General features: G+C 37.9%; 1 protein-coding gene across 2 annotated transcripts in view; it reads right to left on the bottom strand.

Moving 5' to 3' along the window:
* LOC126162495 (run domain Beclin-1-interacting and cysteine-rich domain-containing protein) overlaps nt 1-21,179 on the bottom strand; it is a 234,971-nt gene that overhangs the window by 97,993 nt on the left and 115,799 nt on the right. For both annotated transcript variants that reach the window (XM_049919039.1, XM_049919040.1), the window contains exons 5-6: nt 17,822-19,135; nt 2,248-2,422 (exon numbers count right to left, since the gene is read on the bottom strand). In XM_049919039.1, coding sequence (XP_049774996.1) covers nt 2,248-2,422; nt 17,822-19,135 — 1,489 coding nt within the window. The remainder of the gene's footprint in view (nt 1-2,247; nt 2,423-17,821; nt 19,136-21,179) is intronic.

The raw sequence follows: 21,179 nt of genomic DNA, 5'->3' as shown, positions 1-21,179 counted from the left end.
AGGAATTTTGTTGGAATTCAAATTATTAAGTAGGGTTTATTTTGTAATGTAATGCAGCCAAATTTTAATAAATAAATAAATAAAATATGAAACAGTGTATTTGAGAAAGCCACATCTTGAAATCTTAATGCAGGCATTAATACAAACAGCTAACAACAGGGAAAAGAAAACTAACAAAGACACAAGCTTGATCATTTGAAAAATTCATGGGTTTCTATTAATTATACAGAAGGTGTTTAGGATTGAAAATTTTAGTGCAAAAGACCCTGTGCTTCTGAACTCGCCATGTATTCCAGACCTAAACCATCATTTCTATCATCAAATGAAATGCTAACAATGCATGCCATATTAACTGAAGTAGTCACATGCAACACAAAAATAAATAACAGTTTCACAACATAGTGTTGATTTCTGTACATGTGAGTGTTCAAACTATTAATATAACAACTGCAATGATTTTAAAGCCTGGCTAAAATATGGTGAATATTTATAATTTAAGAATGCAGTTTCAACAAGGTTGTTGCTCACTCCATGTTATAAATTATTATGAAACCATTAAACTAAACATTTAATGAGGTGACTTGATGCAGCTGTCAGAAATATGAAGAGCTGCATGCTAGCCATCAGCTGTACAAATTTATTATTTATTTTCTCCCAGTTTCAGTCATAGTGAACATCTTCAAAAGAAGAAAACAAACTGTATATCATATGAATATGCAATTCAACCACTGCTGGATAAATTGAAAACCAACATAGCCAATAAAATGTTGTTATAAACACATCTAACAGGCCATTATTTCAATATCGGCACAAAATTGACTTCACTATTGTTGGTAAGGGCGGGTCAAATGAGGGTATGATAAGGGTTTCCCCTGCATGCTCCAAACTTAATACATAAGGGAATCATACAGCATACGGTATTTCATTGCAAACTAACTACACTAATCATATTTCAAAACACAGAACGATCATTCAAAACAGAATGATCACTGAATGATCATTCTGTTTAATCTTAGTGATGTCAATTTTGTGCTGGTTCATTCTTTGGAAATGATGCCTTTAGGAGTGATGGTAGTGGTGGTGGGAGAGCAAGGGGAAACTAATTTTAAAGGCACAGAAATGAACTATTTATAAGCCTCAAAACAGGCATGAAAACATGACATGACTTCAGTCTCATACAACAGCACTGAGTAACAGTTTGAGTCTAACACAAGAGGGCTAGTTACCATTAGGAAATCACTTTGGTGGCATAGAGTTGCACCAAAGCACATGCTTAGGTGCCACAGCCCACCTGTAGGTCAGTGACCAGTGAGTTACAGAAAGCAGGCACACTTTGGTGTGCCATGTATGTGACATTTATGGCAGCCACATAACAAACCCACTTTGGCAAGTATAAATACTGGTCTTCAGCACAGGCCAGACCAAGAATTACCAAATCATTTGGTCTGTGTTCACTAAAGTGTGGGCTCCTGCCATGAGGCCTTCATCTCTTAACCATCATCCCTGACCAGGCCATGTGTCAGAGGGCCCCCAGCAATGATGGGCTGAGGATCAAAGCAAAGACCTTCCAGGCACTAAGCCACTGTGTGTCCACCCTTGCCAGACATCGCCAGCCAGCCTCGCCTACAGCATGGCTGTGTCACCTTGCACTGCAGCAGAACCAGTGTTGTTGGCTGCTCGAGTATGTGCACGTCGCAAGGATCCCACGCCACTCTGTTGAGCTAGACATAGTAACAGCCGGCTGTGTCACTACATCTCGTGCATCGAGGTCTGAAAACATGATGCCCTACCACCCAGAGCCACAGGTACACACTGCTGCAAATCAATACAGGTTTCTGCTGATGAATAGCCGTGTCCGATTCTTCCAGACCTGCCATCATCCAGCAGAAAATACTCACACACATTACAGTAGTACCTGGGAGCATAGCAGAGAAGATTCTATTGCCACCTCAAATCCACATTTGAATCTAAGCACTGAAAGGAAATTTTGTGAGATCCAAATCTACATATCTGTCACACAGTACAGCATGTTTACATTTTTTATTTGAAACTTGAAACATAAGACATCACAGGGCATTTTCACAAAAACAAATTCTGCCAAAACAAGTAACATCCAAAAATTGAACTTAACAGATGCCTTAAGAATTGCCTGTCAGCCAGCAGATGACCGCTTTGACATTTTCAATGTAGAATCAAATGTTGAACCTGTGACATCGGATATGAAAGTAAAGAAGGTGTTATACATACTGTCTGTTCTGCCATCACTAAGCAGAGATGTATTCCAAGCCTGACGCTGTTTTTCTTCTTGGCACTGGCGGCGGCGAATGCGAATTCTCTGTTTTAAATGATACATATCTTCATCACTTTCCTCTCCAACAGCATTATTTTCCCTACTGACACACAATTTTCTATTGCATTTCATCTGGAAATTCAATAATTAATTATTAATGCAGTACTAATGTTTCAAGAGTGAAAGTACTTCAGAAATCATAGCAATACGTATCCAAACAAGAAATCAGATATGAAAGTCATTACAATAAGAATTATTAAAAATATGCACCAGACAGGGTAAACATTATGGACTACCTAAAGAGTATGCCCCAGAGGTTAATATTAAATCTCTCTTTTCTGAAATGGGAGAAAGCAAGAAAGTGATTAATGTACGGTTTAAGAAAGGCACAGGAGTCATCCATCCCTCGTCTATGTGTTAGTGCAACTATTTTTACACCGTATTATCTTTGCTTACTACTGACATATACAACTAGAGCTAACAGACATACAAAACAGAAATATGGTTGAATCTTTATCTTTTGGTAATAATATATTCCACTGAATGTTAGCTTCAAAGTACCCTATGCTATTACATGTAAAGAACAAGTTTATTTAATTAACATAGGATCTGATAGGAAATTATGCACAATATTCAATGGAATGAGCTCATATTTTCATAGGAAAGATCATTTCAACAGCCTTGAAAATTAAGAGAAAAACGTTGCCAAAAATAGTTTTATTTGATACATATTTTACGTTTTACTTTTCCTGAAAGTTCATTATGTTCTCATTACAAAATTGCTACCGATCCTTTCGCTTTCATAAGAGAATGTGTTTGACAGTACAGAAAAAAAATGAATGAGACCTGAATTTAATCTATATAGACAATAAAATCTATAGTACCAGGTTAGATGGCACAGCAGTTAGCACACTGGACTCGCATTCGGGAGAACGAAGGTTTAAACCTGCGTCCAGCCATCCTGGTTTAGGTTTTCCGTGATTTCCCTAAATCACTTCAGGCAAATGCCGGGATGATTCCTTTGAAAGGGCATGGCCAAATTCCTTCCCATCCTTCCCTCACACGGTCAGACCGATGACTTCGCTGTTTGGTCCCTTGACCCAAATCAACCAACCAACCAACCAAAACGAATAATGATGAACTTTTAGGACCACAATATGACAACGTGGCATCAAAAACCAATAACTGGCTTTAATGCCCATTGATTTCTGTCTCAGTTTTTTGACAGAAACAGACGCTGGCTGAAGAACCCGAGACAGAAGCCAACAGGCATTTAGTCAAAAGTGATAGTGGCTGTGCTATGGAAGGGCATCCTTCAGTAAATCTTTCAGAAGAATAATCATTTAAGAATTCTGCTGCCAGACTCAAATGTGCTATTCAGAATGACAGAGGAAATTTGGTTTCCAGTTCTCATTCATGAACATGAGTGTGCACTCTGTTCACCTGCAATGAAAAGTGTTGATTCAAGATTTTAATAGGAAAATTTTCATATGTTTACTGTGCAGTCTGGATCTGATGTTAAGTGAATACAAACTTTACTGCAAACAGAAGAAAGGAAGATTAGAATTTAACAACACAGTCCCAAGAGTACTGGAGATGAAGCACAATATAGGACAAGGATGTGAGAAGAAATCGGCCGTATCCCTTTCAAAGGGACCATCTCTGCATTTGTCTCAAACAATTAAGGGAGACTATGGAAAACCTAAATCTGGACAGGCAGATGGGGATTCAATCCCACTCCTCCCAAATTTGTGTCACGAGACTTAATCATAGTGTCATCTTGTGTAGTGTTGATGCAGAAATATTTCCTTGGTGACATTTCATCTTGGGACTGATGAGAAGTTGATACAGGTTGTCACAAATTGGTTCAACAACAACACATTTTATCACTACAGTTACAATCTGTTAAAACTTGTTGAGCATTATGATAAATGTATGAACTCTTGGTGTGACTTTAAGAAATAGTTTTTATTTTTCTATAATCCTCAAATTTATTTATTCACTTTTAACTTAATTACTTTTTTTAGTATTATGTATTAGGTAAGCACAGTGAGCGCAGAGACGTGTGGTTACCAGGTGCAACCAGAATACTAGAGCCTTGGTCGGCAAACATAATATGAAACATCCCTAGAGGGAGTAGCTAGAAGAGGACATCCAGCACTGCTGGTGTTGTCATAGAAGATATGGCTGCACAATCAGGAATGTTTTCATAGGTGTCGATCTAAAATGTTCGGCAACTGTTGTGAACTAAGCCTAGACATGCATATAAATACTGATATCAGACATTCACTATAAAATGGTTGTGTAAGGCAAAAGTATGTGCAACAATATATTAAGAATTCTAAATTCCTTGGCAGCACATGACAAACCCACCTCCCCAATGGTAGGCTGCTGTTACATAACTGGTTTCGAAAAAGGGACTAACGTAGGGACAAATTTTCCATGCAGTTAATTTGACTTCTCTTTTTCAAAGACACTACTGTAGAAGAAAATCATTTACCTGACATGCATAAACTTTGTGGTAATAGCAGCTTTTATTATCAACAAGAATATATCATTGACACGTCTATGCATACTTTGATCAAAATTTGTTGGTAGAGTACATAAAATGAGGGTATGAATCATTCCCCTTCATGCTCCAAACTTAACACATATGGGAATCCACAGCATATAGTATTCCATTGCAAACTAACTATACTAAGCACATCTCCAACCACAATGGCAATATCTGCATAGCAATCCCACTGCAAACCTTGACAGATAATGGTCAGCACATAGTGGAATTGGAAGGGAGGGGGGGGGGGGGGGGGGGGGATAAAATAAAAAAAAATAATTTAAAAAACCTACCCACGAAGCAGTAAGAGGAGAACACAAACACACAAAAAAGTTTAACTTATGCATGCTTTTGGAGCCAGTAGCTCCTTCTTCTGGCAGAAGAGTTGCAGGTGAAGGAAAAGGGCTGTAGAGGTTTAGGAAAAGGGGTAAAGTTTGGAAAAGTCACCCAGAACCCCAGATTAGGGAAGACTTACCATCTGGCAAGTCTCCCCTGACCCCAGGTTCTGGGTGACTTTTCCAAACTGTACCTCTTTTCCTAAACCTCTCCAGTCCTTTGTCTGACTGCTTAGCTGAATGGTAACATGTTTGCCTACCATGCAGTAGGCCCGGGTTCGATTCAAGGCTGGGTTAGAAATTTTCTCCACTTGTGGACTGGGTATTGTGTCATCATCACCACCACCACCACAACCACCACCACCACCACCACCACCACCACAATCATCATCATCATCTTATCATCAACAACACACAAGTTGTCCAATGTGGTGTCACCCGAAATAAGACTTGCAACTCAGTGGCTGAACTTCCCTGAATGGGACCTCCCAGCCATCAATGCCACACAATCATTTATTTTCTTTTTTTTTCCAGGCCTTTTCCTTCATGCCTCTTCAACTCTTCTACCAGAAGAAGGAACCACTGGCTCCAAAAGCTTGCATAAGTCAAACCTTTTTGTGTGTGTGTGCATTCTCCTGTGGCCACTTTGTGAGCAGATATTTTAATCTATCCAATTGCACTATATTGTCAATGCATAGTGGGTAATATAAGAGAATCTTTCAACCTGGAGAGATTTGTTCTACATCTAAGATCTATCCTTTGCAAGTGACCTTATAGTGTGCGGTGCAGGGTACTTCATGTACCACTGTACCTCCCCCCCCCCCCCCCCCCCCCACCCTCTCCTCCTCTTTTCTGCTCCAGTTGCAAATGGTTTGAAGGAAGAATGATTGTCAGTAAGCCTCATGTTAGCTTGAATCCCTCTAATTTTACCTTCATAATCTTTTCACGTGATATACATTGGAGGAAGCAATTTATTGGCTGAGTCTTCTAGAACAGTACACTCTCAGAACTTATAAAAGTAAACTACATCAGCATTTGCATCTACACTCTGCAAACCACTGCAGAGTACAAGGCAGAGGGTACATGCTACTGTACCAGTTGTCCAGATTTCTTCCTATTCCATTCACATATGGATTACAGGAAGACTGATTGCTTAAATGCCTGCATGTGTGCTATGATTTATCTAATCTTGTCTTTATGATCCCTATGTGAGCAGTACATAGGTGTTTGTAGTATATTCCTAGAGTTGTCAGTTAAAGTTGGTTCTTGAAATGTTTTAAGTAGACTTTCTTGGGATAGCTTCAACTATCAGCCAGTTCAGTTTCTTCAGCATCTCTGCGACATTCTCTCACAGGTCAAACAAACTTCTGACTATTTGTGCTGCCCTTCTCTGTATATATTCAATATCCCCTGTTAGTCCTATTTGGCACAGGTTTCACACACTTGAGCAATATTCTGAAACCACACATGTGATTTGTAAGCAAGCTCCTTTGTAGATTGATTGCACTTCCCCAGTATTCTACCAATAAACCAAAGTCCACAACCTGCTTTTCCCACAACTGAGCCCATGTGATCATTCCCTTTTGCATCCCCACAAAGTGTTACACACAGGTATTTGTATGAGTTGGCCGATTCCAACTGTGGTTCACTGTTGTTATATCAATAGGATACTATGGTTTTTTCTTTTTTTTCCGTTTCTGCACACTTAAAGCAAGCTGTCAATCTTTGCACCGCTTTAAATTCTTATCAAGATCTGAATAAATATTTATGCAGCTCCTTTCAGACAGTACTTCATTGTATATAACGGTATCACCTGCAAACAGAGTGAGGTTACTATTAATATAGTTAACAAGGTCATTAGTATACACCATGAACAGCAAGGGTTCCAACACACTTCCCTGAGGGACACCTAAAGTTACTTCTACTATTGATGACAATTCTCCCTTTATCATAAAAAAAAGAAATACTGCATCTACCTGGATCCAAAGCTTTCAATGACACATGAGAAAAGCACGAGTTGGGTTTCACATGATCGATGTTTCCAGAATCCATATTGATTGGCATAAAGATCACTCTGTACAAGACACCTAATTATGTTTGAGCTCTGAATATATTCCAGGATTCTACAACAAATCAGTGTAAAGGATATTGGGCAATAGTTCTGAGGATCATTTCTAGTACCCTTCTTGTAAGTGGGAATGACGTATGCTTTCTTCCGAACATTGAGCATGGTTTTTTGTTCAAAGGATCTACCATACATTGTATTTAGAAGAGGGGCTAACTCAGCAGCAAATCGAGTATACAATCTGACAGATCTCCTTGGGCCTGGAGCTTAGATCAATTTTAATAATTTCAGCTGTTTCTCAATACCACTGACACTAATACTTGTTTAATTCATCTTTCCAGTGGTACAAGTATTTAATTGGGTTAATTCTGCTGGGTTTTCATTTGTAAAGGATTATTTGAAAATAGAATTAAGTATTTCAGCTTTTGCTTTACTGTTCTCAATTTCAGTTCCTGTCTCATTTGCAAGCGACTGGACACTAATTTTAGTGCCACTAAAGTTTTTACATATAACCAGAATTTCTTTAAGTTTTACAAAAGATCATTTGACAATATTCTGCTACTGAAGTCACTGGTGGCTTCACACATTGCTCTCCTGACAGCCAAATGTGATTCATTCGTCATCTCTATCTATAATTCTGTGCTTTGTTTTACGCCTGTTATGCAGTAGTCCCTGTTTCTTTAGAAGTTCCTTTACAGTGACTGTATACTATGGAGTGGCCCTCCCAATATGAACTTTTCTGCTGGGTACATATATGTTTCATACATGATCAACTATTCTTTTAAACTTGAGGCACAACTCCTCTGTATGCTCCTGTCCCATGCTGAATGTTTCAAGTTCCTCACTGAGATCTGACTCTACTGCTTTTTTACCTAGTTTACTGAACACATATGTGTATAGCATTCTACATGTTTTAGTTAGTCTTTGTACTTTGGTGATAAGTGTTGCCACAACTGCATCACAGTCACTGATACCAGTTTCAATGTTAACATCCTCAAAGAGGTCAGGTCTATTTACTGTTTATTACATCCAGTACATTCCCATCATGAGTGGGATTCTGAACTATCTGTTCTAGGTAGTTTTCAAAAATGGCATTTATTAATGTTTCACAGGATGTACTTTCATGTCCACCGCTAACAAAACTGTTAATTTTCCAAACTGATTGTTGGATGATTAAAGTCTCCATCAGTCAGTACAGCATGATTGGGGAACTAACTTACAAGCAAACTGAGGTTTTTTAAAATTTTTTTGTTACATCAAGTGAGTCTGGTGGGCAACAGAAGGAACCAATAACCATTTTATGCTTGCCCCTGATACTGAGACTTGCCCATACAATCTCACATGCAGCTTCAATTTCCACCTCTGTGGACTTGAAGTTCTTGTCTACTGTGACAAATACAACACCTCCATTTTCCACTAGTCGACCCTTCCAATATATACTTAAATTTTCCCAAAAAAATCTCACTGCTATCAATATCAGGTTCCAAACAGTTTTCTGTAGCTAGTATATGTAATATTCTTCCCACAAATTTCCGTCTAATCTCTGACTGATTAGTTTTATGTGGTCATTCCATTTTCGATCTCTCGATATGCATATTCCTAAATATCTTCTTGCAATCTGGTGATCATACAATAAAGGCTTTTTGCCTTTATGCCTAGTACCTTCATTTGTTTAGGTTGAGGGTCAACAGCCAATCTCTGCACAAAGTGTCAACACCCTGCACATCTTCCCTACATTTTGCTACAATTTCCTTAATACTACATCTCTGTACACAACAGCATCACCCGCAAAAAACCTCATAGAATCCGATATGTCATTAACATATATTTTAAAAGTAATGGGCCTGTAATGTCCCCTTTGAGTGCACCTGAAGTTACTTTTACAATTGAGAATGACATATCGTGCCCTGTTTGCTAGAAACACTTCAGTCCAATCACACAGATGGTCTGATATCCCATACATACTTACTCTGTTCATTAAGCAGCAGTACGGAACTGTATAAAACTCCTTACAGAAGCCAAGGAAGACAGTTATCAATCTGCTGTCTGTACCTACAGCTCGCTAGGTCTTGTAGATGAGCTGGTTTCCACACAATCTTTTGCAGAAACCATGTTGATTCTTAAAGAGGAGATTTTCCAGAAATGTCATAATACATGAGCACAAAACTGTTCCAAATTCTATAGCAAACCGTTACCAGAGATATAGGCCAATAGTTGTGTGTACCTGTTCAATGACCCTTCTTGAAAATGGGAATGACCTTGAGCTTCTTTTTTTTTTTTTCCAATCACTAGGAATGCTTCACTTCTCTAATGAGCTACGGTACACTGCTGCCAGAAAAAGAGCAAGTTCTTCCATATATTCTATGTAAAACTGTACTGGTATCACATCAGCTACAGTAGGCTTTCCTTTGCTGAGAGGTTTCAGTTGCTTTTCTATTTAGTGCTCACTTATTTAGATATCTGTCATTTTGGCTTTCATGCAGTGATCTAAATGAGGACCACAGTATGATCTTCCTCAGCACAACAGCTTTGGAAAAAGATGTTTAGTATTTTGAGCTTCTCTCCGTCATCCTACATTTCTATGCCATTATAGGCATAGTGTGTCTGAGCAGGTTTTGTTCCATTTAATTTAATATAAGACCAAAACTACTTCAGATTTTCTGGCAAGACAGTAGACAGAATTTTACTTTCAGGTACACTGAATAGTTTGTGCAATGCTCTCATTATGCTGATTTTAGCTTTTTTCAATGTTTGTACATCTGAGGTTTTCGCTACATTTAAATTTGCAGCAAAGTTCTCCTTGCTTTTGGAAGCTGTAAAAGACTTATGATCACTGATTCTCCATTTCACATTAAAAAGTTTGGGCCTGTTGGAGACCAGGAGATCTAATACGTTATTTTCATGAGTCTGTTCTCTGACTAGTTGCTGAATATAATTGTCAGGCAATTCAGTTAGAACAATTTCATGATTCCCTGACCTTACTACCTGCTTTGTTATTGTTTATTTTTCACAACAGACATTACATCATTGGGTGTAGTTATGTTGACACCAGATTACATTCACCTTCTTGATTTGTAAGCATAGTAATGTAAGTAATTTTACAATACCTTATGCAAGATATGAGTGACTCTGAACATTATTATGCTTGGTATTTAACTATCTTTACTACATTTTGGAATTCTAGCCAACATGCTTTTCAAGTTATGTGATATTGATCCCATGGTACCAATGATAATGGGGATGACCCACATCAGTTTTTAATTTGACATCTGATTACCTTCACTGCTTAGATCCTTATATTTAATTTTTCTTCTGAGCCGTCTTATCATTAATGTTCCCATCACAAGGGACTGAGGCATTGATGAAGAGGCATGATCTTTTATCTGAGAGATGTACAACAATGTCAGTCTTGTTAAGTATTACCTTTCAGTCAGTATGTATTTGTTGATTGTATAGAACAGTGTTGGGTACAGCTGTCATGACCACTTCATGTGTGTGCTCGTACCATTTTATGGAGAGATCAAGTTCTCCTAGAACTAGAGGAAGGTATGAGTACATCTTATCATACTTCTTGGGAAATTCATTCTTTGCCAAGTTAGAGCCAGCTCTGGTCTACCATCTTAGAAACAAAGTAAATATCATTTTGAGTAGTTCTCATTATTACTTTTAGGTAGTTCTTTATCATTATGACCTGATCTTTTGCAGCCACTATTAAAGCATCTGACTCTGCTCTCATTCTTTCTCTTTTGAGTGACAAACATATGTGACCCCTATTAATGTAAAGTTCTTCACACAGTTTGTGTGCTGACCACGCATAGAAAGGAAAGAAGATTAGAGTTTAATGCCTGTTCAGATCAAGGTTGTTCGAGACAAAATAATAGCTTGGAAGAAGCAAGGACTGGGAAGGAAATAGGCCAAGACCTTACAAAGAACCATCCCAGCATTCACCTTAAGAAATCTAGGGAAATTGTGCAAAACCTAAATCCGGATGGCCAGACAGGGATTTGAACAACAGTCATCCTGAATGTGAGCCCAGTGTGCTAACCACTGCACTGCCTCACTCCAGACAATGTACAGATTTCTTTCTATAGGACTGTTCCAGCACATTCAGAGTATCAATTTTGATGTTACATGACAGAAGTTAACCAGTGTAAGTACACTCTGCATTCTGTGAAAACTTTCTTGCAACTTCCTTAACTTGGGCAATAATTCCTCTATTCTCATTCACTATCTCTAAATGTATTATTTGGTGCATTAGCGAATCATTCACATGTTGGATCGCCTACATGTTGGTCACATACTTGTCAAATTGAACTATGGCTTTATGATATGCTGCTTCTCTTTGTCCCAGGTTTTGCCCTCCTTCCTTACATGTCATATACATTCTGTCAACGTCAGTTCTGGGATTCATATCACCATATATGTTTACAAAATTTTATGTTTTATGGTCTTATGCTTTGTTGGGTCCAAACTACCAGACAGAACTTGCATTCAACAACAGGAACTGTCAGTGATCCTATAGACATAATTTTGTTCTTGGAGTTGAGTTTGGTTCTCAGTGCCAGTTTTGCTCTCCTGTACTATTCTTTAAGAAATCTTTTCTTCACCATTATTTTGCAACTTCATTATCTTCCTCTGGATGAAGACATTTAAGTTTCTTTGGGTTTTAGGTTTCTAACACTGCTGTATTCATTCACATGAATGTGTTTTGCCTTCACAGCTTTTCCTATAACCCTATTCTGATTTGCATACTTGTCAGTACCAAGCTGCATGCAAATGACATCACTAAGTGTTTTAACAACATTTAGCTTATCATTTCTAATAAATAGTTTCAAGTATCCATGTAAAAAAAATGACTGACTAATTCCAGTTGTACTGCTAATAACTAGAAGAGTATCCGTTTAGCTGACTGAGGAGAAAAATCAAGCAAATGTACAATAAGGCAACTTAAACCACAGAGACTGCAGTCATCTGTGTGAGTTGCATTTGCATGAATGTGTGTGCGTGTGGGTATGTGTGTCTAGTGTTGACGAAGGCCTTAATGCCCAAAAGTTGTAATTGTGTGTTTTTGTTGAACCTATCTGTGACTCAGCATCTCCGCTATATGGTGAGTGGCAATTTTCCTTCTCATAATATTGTTACATTCCATCCGGATTTTCCATTGTTTGAAATGTGTAATAACAGCGTAGACAAAAAATCATCTTGAAAATTCCTCTTTCACCTGTAGCCCATACTCTGTGACAATAAGCACTGTTGTCCATTATTTACGTATAGCATTCCATGCTATATTTAAGAACTGCAACATTTTTTAGTGCACTTTATAATAAAGTGCACAATATTTCAGTATCCACTATCATGCCTTTTTTTAATAATTTATCTGTGCCAGATTTAGATTTCTCCTGTGCTTGGCATTCTTTACTATTATTTTATAGAGGAATAATATCTCTTAGTACTTGTGGCAGCATTCCTGTTTCATTGGTAGAAGATCAGTGTTGTACAAGTTTGTAAATTTTATTTCCAATAGCTACAGTAATCTCTTTGTACATCACTCATGGACAGGCAATTGGTCTGAAATTCTTACGTAACCTGCTATTGTCACTTTTGTGACACCACACCAGAAGTTGGGCACATATGGAGCTCATCATCCATGGTCAAATCTAGATTTACTTGTCAGTAAATGTATTAGGACTCTAAAAAATAAGCCCTACAATCAAACTACTTCAAGTTTTGACTACTAATCATAGATGTAACTGCATGAATTTTGGAACGCTTGTCATATGATACTCTGCAAATTTCACAGAATAATTTTAAAGAATAAATAACATTGTATAGACAAGCAAGAACCAAATAATGACAAATATTTCCACTGGTCAATAATGCCTATTAACGCATGTCTAATCGCACATGATGGGAACATTAATGTTAATATGACTCAAAAGAAACTGGAATATAAGGATCTCAGGATTAAGGTTGACTGAATATGGAATCTAAAAACTGCTGATGTAATTCCTGTCATCCTTTGTGCCTGGAATCAACACCATATAATTTGGAGAGTGCTCTGTCTAAAATACCAGAAAGTACTGACAACAGTCAAATACAATGTATGGCACTGTTTGGATCCAAACATATCTTTTGTAAAGTACTGTATAATTGCTTAAGTCACCAGGTCTGCTCCTCAGTAACAAGAAGACCAAAACTGACAGACTGCTTGGAGGCATCTGTCAGGGGTTTTCTGACCAACAGTTGTTTAGCTATAACCTGACATTTTGCCAGAAAAAACTATCTTGTAGTCTCAGAGAACTGTTGACGACAAGACCACAAGCAATGGTGGATAATTCTTGGAAAATGACAGCCTCTTGAATCTAGCAAAAAAAAAAAAAAAAAAAAAAAAAAAAAAAAAAAAAAAAAAAAAAAAAAAATAATAATCTTATTATTATAAATACGGCAGCCATTGGCTGAAAAATCTGAAAGAGACGTCTCTAGGCAATGTGTCAAGAAGTGGACATGAAAGTCTCAAAGTTAATTTTAAAATACTTCATAGATTTAATTTTCCTTGCATAATAATGGAATATATGTCACAGAATAAAAGAATAACACAATTCAAGTGATTCAAGCAGAGCAAAATATTCTTGGTAAAGTACTCAATTTGTTAAAGACTGTCGAGTGAGAACCAGTAAATCCCCGATTCTGCAGACAATCAGACTCTCATGTATAACACAGCTTCAAACTTCTGATTACATTACAGATGAGTTAAAGTGTTAAATATTTGATATTAAGGATGGAAGTGAGAAAAATTTAAGCAATGTCTAAATTATGTTTACTGTTTGTTGGAAGTTGGTAAATGCTCTCATTATCACACACTTGATGAGTATAATCAGAGTAATTTGCATTCCATTTTAAGCAAAAGCTAGTTTTTCACATATATCACATGTTTATAATGTCATATCTCTTGAACTATGTTGTGCAATAACATAATTTTGCAGATACATTCAGTGACCTCTGTGGGTGCTTTCTGCTAAATGTGTTATGAATAGAGTTAGTAGTAATGAAGAAATAATTAAAACATTGTGCCCGTTGTAGCAGTTATATGGCATGAGCGGCAAAAAAACACGTTGAACTTTCTTTCCTTTCATCATTATGTGGGAGGTGTCAATAGCAAAAAGTTTTATAACAGTTTGAAATTATGTGTAAAGTTTGTTCAAATCACTATGTACTATCGTTCTCAAATACTAAATGAATGTAGTCTAGGTATTTGCTTGTGACGAGTTATGCTGCCCCGAGACACATACACAGTTTCTAACTGCAATATTAGTCTTACTGTGTTAAACTTGAGGATGAAAGTAACATTCACATGATGTGTCACTGCCAAGTAACAAAGCTCAGTGAAACATGGACCATACATAGAAAGAGCAGCTAAGTATAGTACAGAAGGTAACTGAGAGATTCAATGAAATAAACAGAAATGACACTTTTATTCAAAGACAGTAATAACACTGAAGTCACTGCAATTTATTATGGTCCCCTGGACATTACAAAATGTGGTAAATGATTCGTTAATACTGGGTGTGATGACAATGGCCGGCAATGCGTTCTCTGCAAGGGGCTCCCATACTCACCACAAGGTTTGTAAGGAGTTCTTGTGGTAGGGCTTTCCATTCCTCTGCCAGTGTAATTGACAACTGCTGGGTTGTCATTGGTGTGCTGCTGCATTATGTGTCCCCCAATGCATCCCACACCTCTTGAAGCAATTGAAGTCGGGGGAATGCACAGGTCAGTCCATTCATCAAATACTCACCTATTCCAAGGGCTCCTTCACCTCCACTGTTTGATGTGGTCGTGCATTTTCATCCACAAAAATGAAGTCAGTGTCGAATTTACACCTGAAAAGATGCACATGGGGAAGGAGTACAATGTCACAATAATGCTGATGAGTGAAAGTTTGGAGGGCAGTATGCCACTGTAGTATTATGCTCTCCCACACCACAGCACCTGGATCACGAAAACAATCATGTTACATGGGCACACTGACCTCAAAATATTTGAACACAGTAAACTCACCAGCAACATTACCACGACACTGTACTCCTTCCCCATGTGCATCTTTTAAGGGGTGCATTTGGTCAGACTTCTTTATGCGTGATAATACACAACCACAATGAACAGCAAAGGTAAAGGAGTCCTTGAAATGGGTGGATATTTGATGAATGGACTGGCCTGTCCATTCCTCTGACTTAAATCCTTTTGAGCACATGTGGGATGCTTTCAGAGACACACACATTGTAGCACATCCAGCAGTTGTCAATCACACTGGTGGTGGAATGGAAAGCGCTATCACTGGAACTTCTTACCAACCTTGTGGCAAGCATGGGTGCAGATTGCAGAGTACGCACTGCCATCCTTGCTGATCAAACACACTATTGAAAAACATGTCCTACCTTGTATGATGTCCAGAGGAACATCGTAAATCATGGTGACATCAGTGTAATTATTGTCTTTGAATAAAGGGGTCATTCTGTTCCTCTCACAGCACATTTCTTACAGTTATCTTCTGTAATATACTTTAGCAGTTCTTTCTACACTGAAATGCCGAAGAAATTGGAATAGGCATGCATATTCAAATACAGAGATATGTAAACAGGCAGAATACAGTGCTGTGTTCGGCAATGCATATATAAGACAACAAGTGTCTGGTGGCTACAATGGCATGTTATCAAGATTTAAGTGAGTCTGAATGTGGTGTTATAGTCTGCGTACAAGCAGTGATGAAGTGGGGATTTTCTCATATGACCGTTTCACGAGTGTATTGTGAATATCAGGAAACCGGTAGAACATCAAATCTCTGACATCACTGCGGCTCGAAAAAGATCCTGCAAGAATGGGACCAACAACAACTGAAGCAAATCCTTCAATGTGACAGAAGTGCAACCCTACCGCAAATTGCTGCAGATTTCAATGCTGGGCCATCAACAAGTGTCCGCTTGCGAACCATTCAACAAAACATCATCGACATGGGCTTTCGGAGCCGAAGGCCCACTCATGTACACTTGATGGCTGTACGACACAAAGCTTTATGCTTTGTCTGTGCCCACTAACACCAACACTGGACTGTTGATGAGTGGAAACATATTGGCTGGTCAGACGAGTCTTGTTTCAAATTCTATTGAATTATGGACGTGTACAGGTATGGAGAGATGTCTGCAGGGGAGTGTTGAAGCTGGTGAAGCCTCTGTAATGGTGTGGGGCATGTGCAGTTGGAGTGATATGGGGCCCCTGATACATCTAAACACGACTGACAGACGACAAGTACATAAGCATCCTGCCTGATCACCCACATCCATTCATGACCATTGTACATTTTGGCGGACTTGGGCATTTCCAGTACGACAATGCAACATCCCACACATCCATAATTGCTACAGAGTGGCTCCAAGAACACTCTTCTGAGTTTAAACACTTCTGCTGGCCACCAAACTCCCCATACATGAACTTTATTGAGCATATCTGGGATGCCTTGCAATGTACAGTTCAGAAGACATCTCCACCCCTTGTGCTCTTATGGATTTATGGATAGCCCTGCAGGATTCGTGGTGTCAATTCCGTCCAGCACTACTTCAGACATTAGTTGAGTAAATGCCACATTGCGTTGGGGAACTTCTGCGTGCTTGTGGTGGTGGCTAAACAATATCAGGCATGTGTACCAGCTTCTTTGGCTCTTCAGTGTATGTACATTTTCATCGAGCTATGTTATTTGACAGTTACACACCATGCGAAAGTCAGTTTCATCTTTCAGTTTTGCACACCAGTGTACATGAAATATTTGTAAGTCCAAATTTTGTTGCGCCCTGGAAGCCATTAGATAGGAAACCTACAACTCAAACCATGCACCATGAACCGCAAATTGGGTCAGCCATTATTAATATAGATAATTAATGATGAATTGTCCAAAGTGTTTGTTTAGTTAGCGGCAATTATAAACTACAGTAACATCTACCCTATTTAATACATTCACAAAATTTGCTTCAAAATATATGAAGACCTCTTTTTGTTCTACATGGCATACACAGCTGCAGAATTTGGTTTCTTTATTCAACAAGTGCTTTAAAGCTCAAGAATCTGTTCTGAAAAGTATTAGTACATGAATAATAAAAGTAAAATAAATATTGCAATCCAGGTTTTTATTGGGATGTTTCCAGCTGCTCACAGAATAAGGAAAATATGATTAAATTTAACAAACTGTCAGCGACACTGGTATTAGAAATGAAGCAAATGGGCTTTTTCAAGAAACCATCTTGGGTCTTATATGAAGTGATTCAGGGAATACATAGCAACTACAAACCAGAAAAGTAGATAGCTACTTACAGAATAGCAACAGTTCATACAAGCAATTATTTTGATTGGCATACTATAAATTAATTACTGCAAAATTAATGCATCATAATTTCCTTTCTTAGCAGAGACAATAAATTATTTTATGTTTCTTAGTTTCAAAAATACAATGAAACTGTTATCTAATTCAGTCTTCCTGCACTGGTAATACCAATGCCTCATTTCGGCAATATGTAATGACAAAAACCCACCTGCTCAATTGCAGCAATTATGGCTTCTGATATGCTGAAGTGTGCATTCTCCCGATCAAGTTCTGCTGCTGGTCGGGCAAACTGAACAGAAGAAAGGAAACTGGTGATGCTTTGCCCTTGCTGGGGACGAGGAAAAAATCCAACAGTCATTGGAAGAACACTGCTACCACCATCTTCAATAAAACTTTTCTTGCAGTGCTGTCTATCACCAAGCCACTCGAAAGGATAGTTAGGAACAGAGCCAGAAATCCCTGTTTTTCGTTTTCTTTGTAAATTTCGAGCAGATGGCATCCCTGAACTGTTGATCTCACTTTTCCTCCAGTGCCTAGATGGAAGATTTAGGTCAGATGGTCTTGCCTTGCAGGTTGTTGCAGTTTTGTTTGCTTTGCGTATGACTTCTGATGACTCAGCTAAATGCCTGTTAACATTTATTGTGTCAGAACTACTACTGCTGCTGGTGCTGCTTGCAATTGTTGAGCTTTCTACCAGTGTGAGATTTTTTGGGATTGCTGTTTTAGGTTTTTTGAAGTTATTTGAACATCCCTTTGTCAGTTTTTTATTCAAACTTCTGGTTTGTTGTTTTGCAGATTGTTGCTTCCAATGTCCAGCTAACCTGTTGTCTGTCACACAAGAATCTGGTTCATGATCTGGTGTCGGTTCTGCTGAGTAATCTACCTGCAGCACACTTGGAGAAAGTTTAGAATATGCTTGGTGTCCTGATACATTTTTGATCATTTGGCCAATATTTGAACCTAGTAAATTTTCTTGGTCTAGCCGCGGATCATCTGCTGCACAGGGCAAAGACACATGGCTTCCAGAGGTACACTGGAAAAAAACTTTGTTCACATACAGTGATTTAGTGCTAGCTGAAAAACTTCTCTTGCATAGTGGTATTATAAATGTAGTTCCCAAAATATCTGGAAGACTTTTCCAACGCTTTAGTTTAGTATTACTATAAAACATCTCAGAGATATTATCGTCTGCAGTCCGAATGTCTTTATTTCTTTCAGTGTTTCCATTCTCAACATTTTCACTTTCTTGACATGAAATTATGGATTCTGTAGCTTCTTCACATGAATTTACTCTATCAGAATCATAACTGCATGTAGTGTCCTTCATCTCACTACTTGGTGCATTGTAATCTGCTTTGGCATATACTGATGTTGTATTAGCTTGATTGTCTTCTGAACATTGTTTTTTCCAACCCAACAAGTCACTGTGTGCAAAATGCCAAGTTTTATGTTGAGTTTCAGGAAATGATGAACATCTACGATGTGTCTTCTGGAACTCATTGTATGTCCATGTTGAGAGATACTGAAAGAGAATTAAAGTTTCAGTTTGAATAACTTGAAGTTAAAAATCTTATAACACCACAATAAAAAATTAAACTGCTATGTTTTACATTATGGATGAAATGATGAACAAACAAAAATATAAGATGCAATTCATATAATAAAAACTGTAAGCCAATGATAATTCACTTACCAGCAAAACAAACATTTGTGATAACATTCAATATGGAAAATAAATTTACTAAAATATATATCTGTCAGACAGATATTCCATTATTTACCAACTTTGAAATAATTGTTTCAAGGTAAATCTTATAATCACTTCAGTTCTCAATAGAACATGAAATAAGAATTTGAGACCATACAATTTTAGAGACAGGGGAAACATGCTAGCTTTAATTTTATCCCACCACTCTCAGAAACCTGAAGATTTTTGTGAAAAGCAATTTAGGTGTGCAGATATTATTCTTAAGCAATTAAAAAAATTTTTAAACTAAAAAAAAAATTCACACGACCCTTTCATTGCTTTCCATTCCAGTTTTCAGTGTATCATTTCCAACCAAACAACACATTAAATACACAAATATGTTTATACTGTTCTCAATCAAATGATATGTTCTTATAGAACTATTGGGTAACACACACCCCTCCTCCTTTCCACAACCAACTCCTCCCCCCCCCCCCTCCAAAAAAAAAAAAAAGAACGAACCTAGCCAAAGAGAGTGGATTTTTTTACATGTAGTACTATGATTTGCAGCTCCTAAAGTTAAGTAGTGACCAGCCACTCTGTATTTTAGTTTTCTGAATAGAATTTTCCTTTTTAAACAGTTAATGGATACTGGTTAATGAGTGTTAACTGATTGTAAAATAATGAGTAAGGCTTGTGAGCCAATAGCTGATGCCATTCATGAATTTAAATTATAAACTTCTTTGGTGAAGATAGTCTTTTTTTTTTCCCCAACTCAATTAGTTACTGTGTGCAAAATGCCAAATTTTATGTTGAGAGATGCTGAAAGAGATGCGCCCTGCTATGAATTTCTCTTCTGCGCCACTCTCTTTGTCTTAGAGTAGCCCTCGAACCCTACATCATCAATTAGCTGCTGGATGTATTCTAATCTCAGTCTTCCCCTACCATTTACCCTCTTTAGCTCCCTCTAAGTCCCAAGGAGATTATTCTCCGATGTCTGTCCCTTCTTCTTATTAGTCATTCCATACGTTCCTTTTTCGCTGATTCTGAGGAGAAACATCTCGCTCATCATCTTATCAATCCACCTAATTTTCAACATCATCTGTAGCACCACATCTCAAAAGTTTTGCTTTCTTCTGTTCTGGTTTTCCCACCATCCCTGATTCACTACCATACAATGTTGTGCTCCAAACACACACTTGTCTCGAACAAACCCATGACCAACAAAGTTTGTTGTTCATGTTAAGTTTCTTGCGATTCTCATTTCTGCTACTTCATTACTTTTGTCTTTTTCTGGTTTACTCTCAATCTAAATTCTTTACCCACTGGATTGTCCATTCAATCCAATAGGCCCACTAATTCTTCACTTTCACCGGGGGCGGCAATGTCATCAGTGAATCTTTTCATTGATTTCCTTCCACCCTGACTTTTAATCCCACTCTCGAATCTTTCGTTTATTTCCATCAGAGCTTCTTCAATGTCTTACACCCTTTTTAATCCTCCGAGCAATTCATTCTCGGTCTTCCAATCTTATTTTTCCCTCTGGTTCTTCTACATATTGTACACAGTGATTATAATTAAACTTTTGCTACTTGAGGGGGTCCCTATGAAAAATGAGTGATCACAGAACAATGAAACTTTGTGGAAACATTTGTAAAGTATACAGAAGGGAAATAATGAAAAAAACTATTGACAGAAGAACATTTTAATTGATACATAATATGGCAAAATCTGTTAATTGTGTACCTTGTTTACATTCAAGGGTTACAATTCAATTTGATGACCATCTGTGTTTAAGACAGCATTGAACTGCAGTAGAGATTGCTCTACCGTTGGCCAAACATCTCAAGTGGAGCAGGGCATGTACAGCTGTCATGAC

The sequence above is a fragment of the Schistocerca cancellata genome, chromosome 2 (assembly GCF_023864275.1).
Source record: "Schistocerca cancellata isolate TAMUIC-IGC-003103 chromosome 2, iqSchCanc2.1, whole genome shotgun sequence".
Taxonomy (NCBI): domain Eukaryota; kingdom Metazoa; phylum Arthropoda; class Insecta; order Orthoptera; family Acrididae; genus Schistocerca; species Schistocerca cancellata.
The sequence above is the reverse complement of the archived record's forward strand: the minus strand, read 5'-3'. Positions and strand labels throughout refer to the sequence as shown.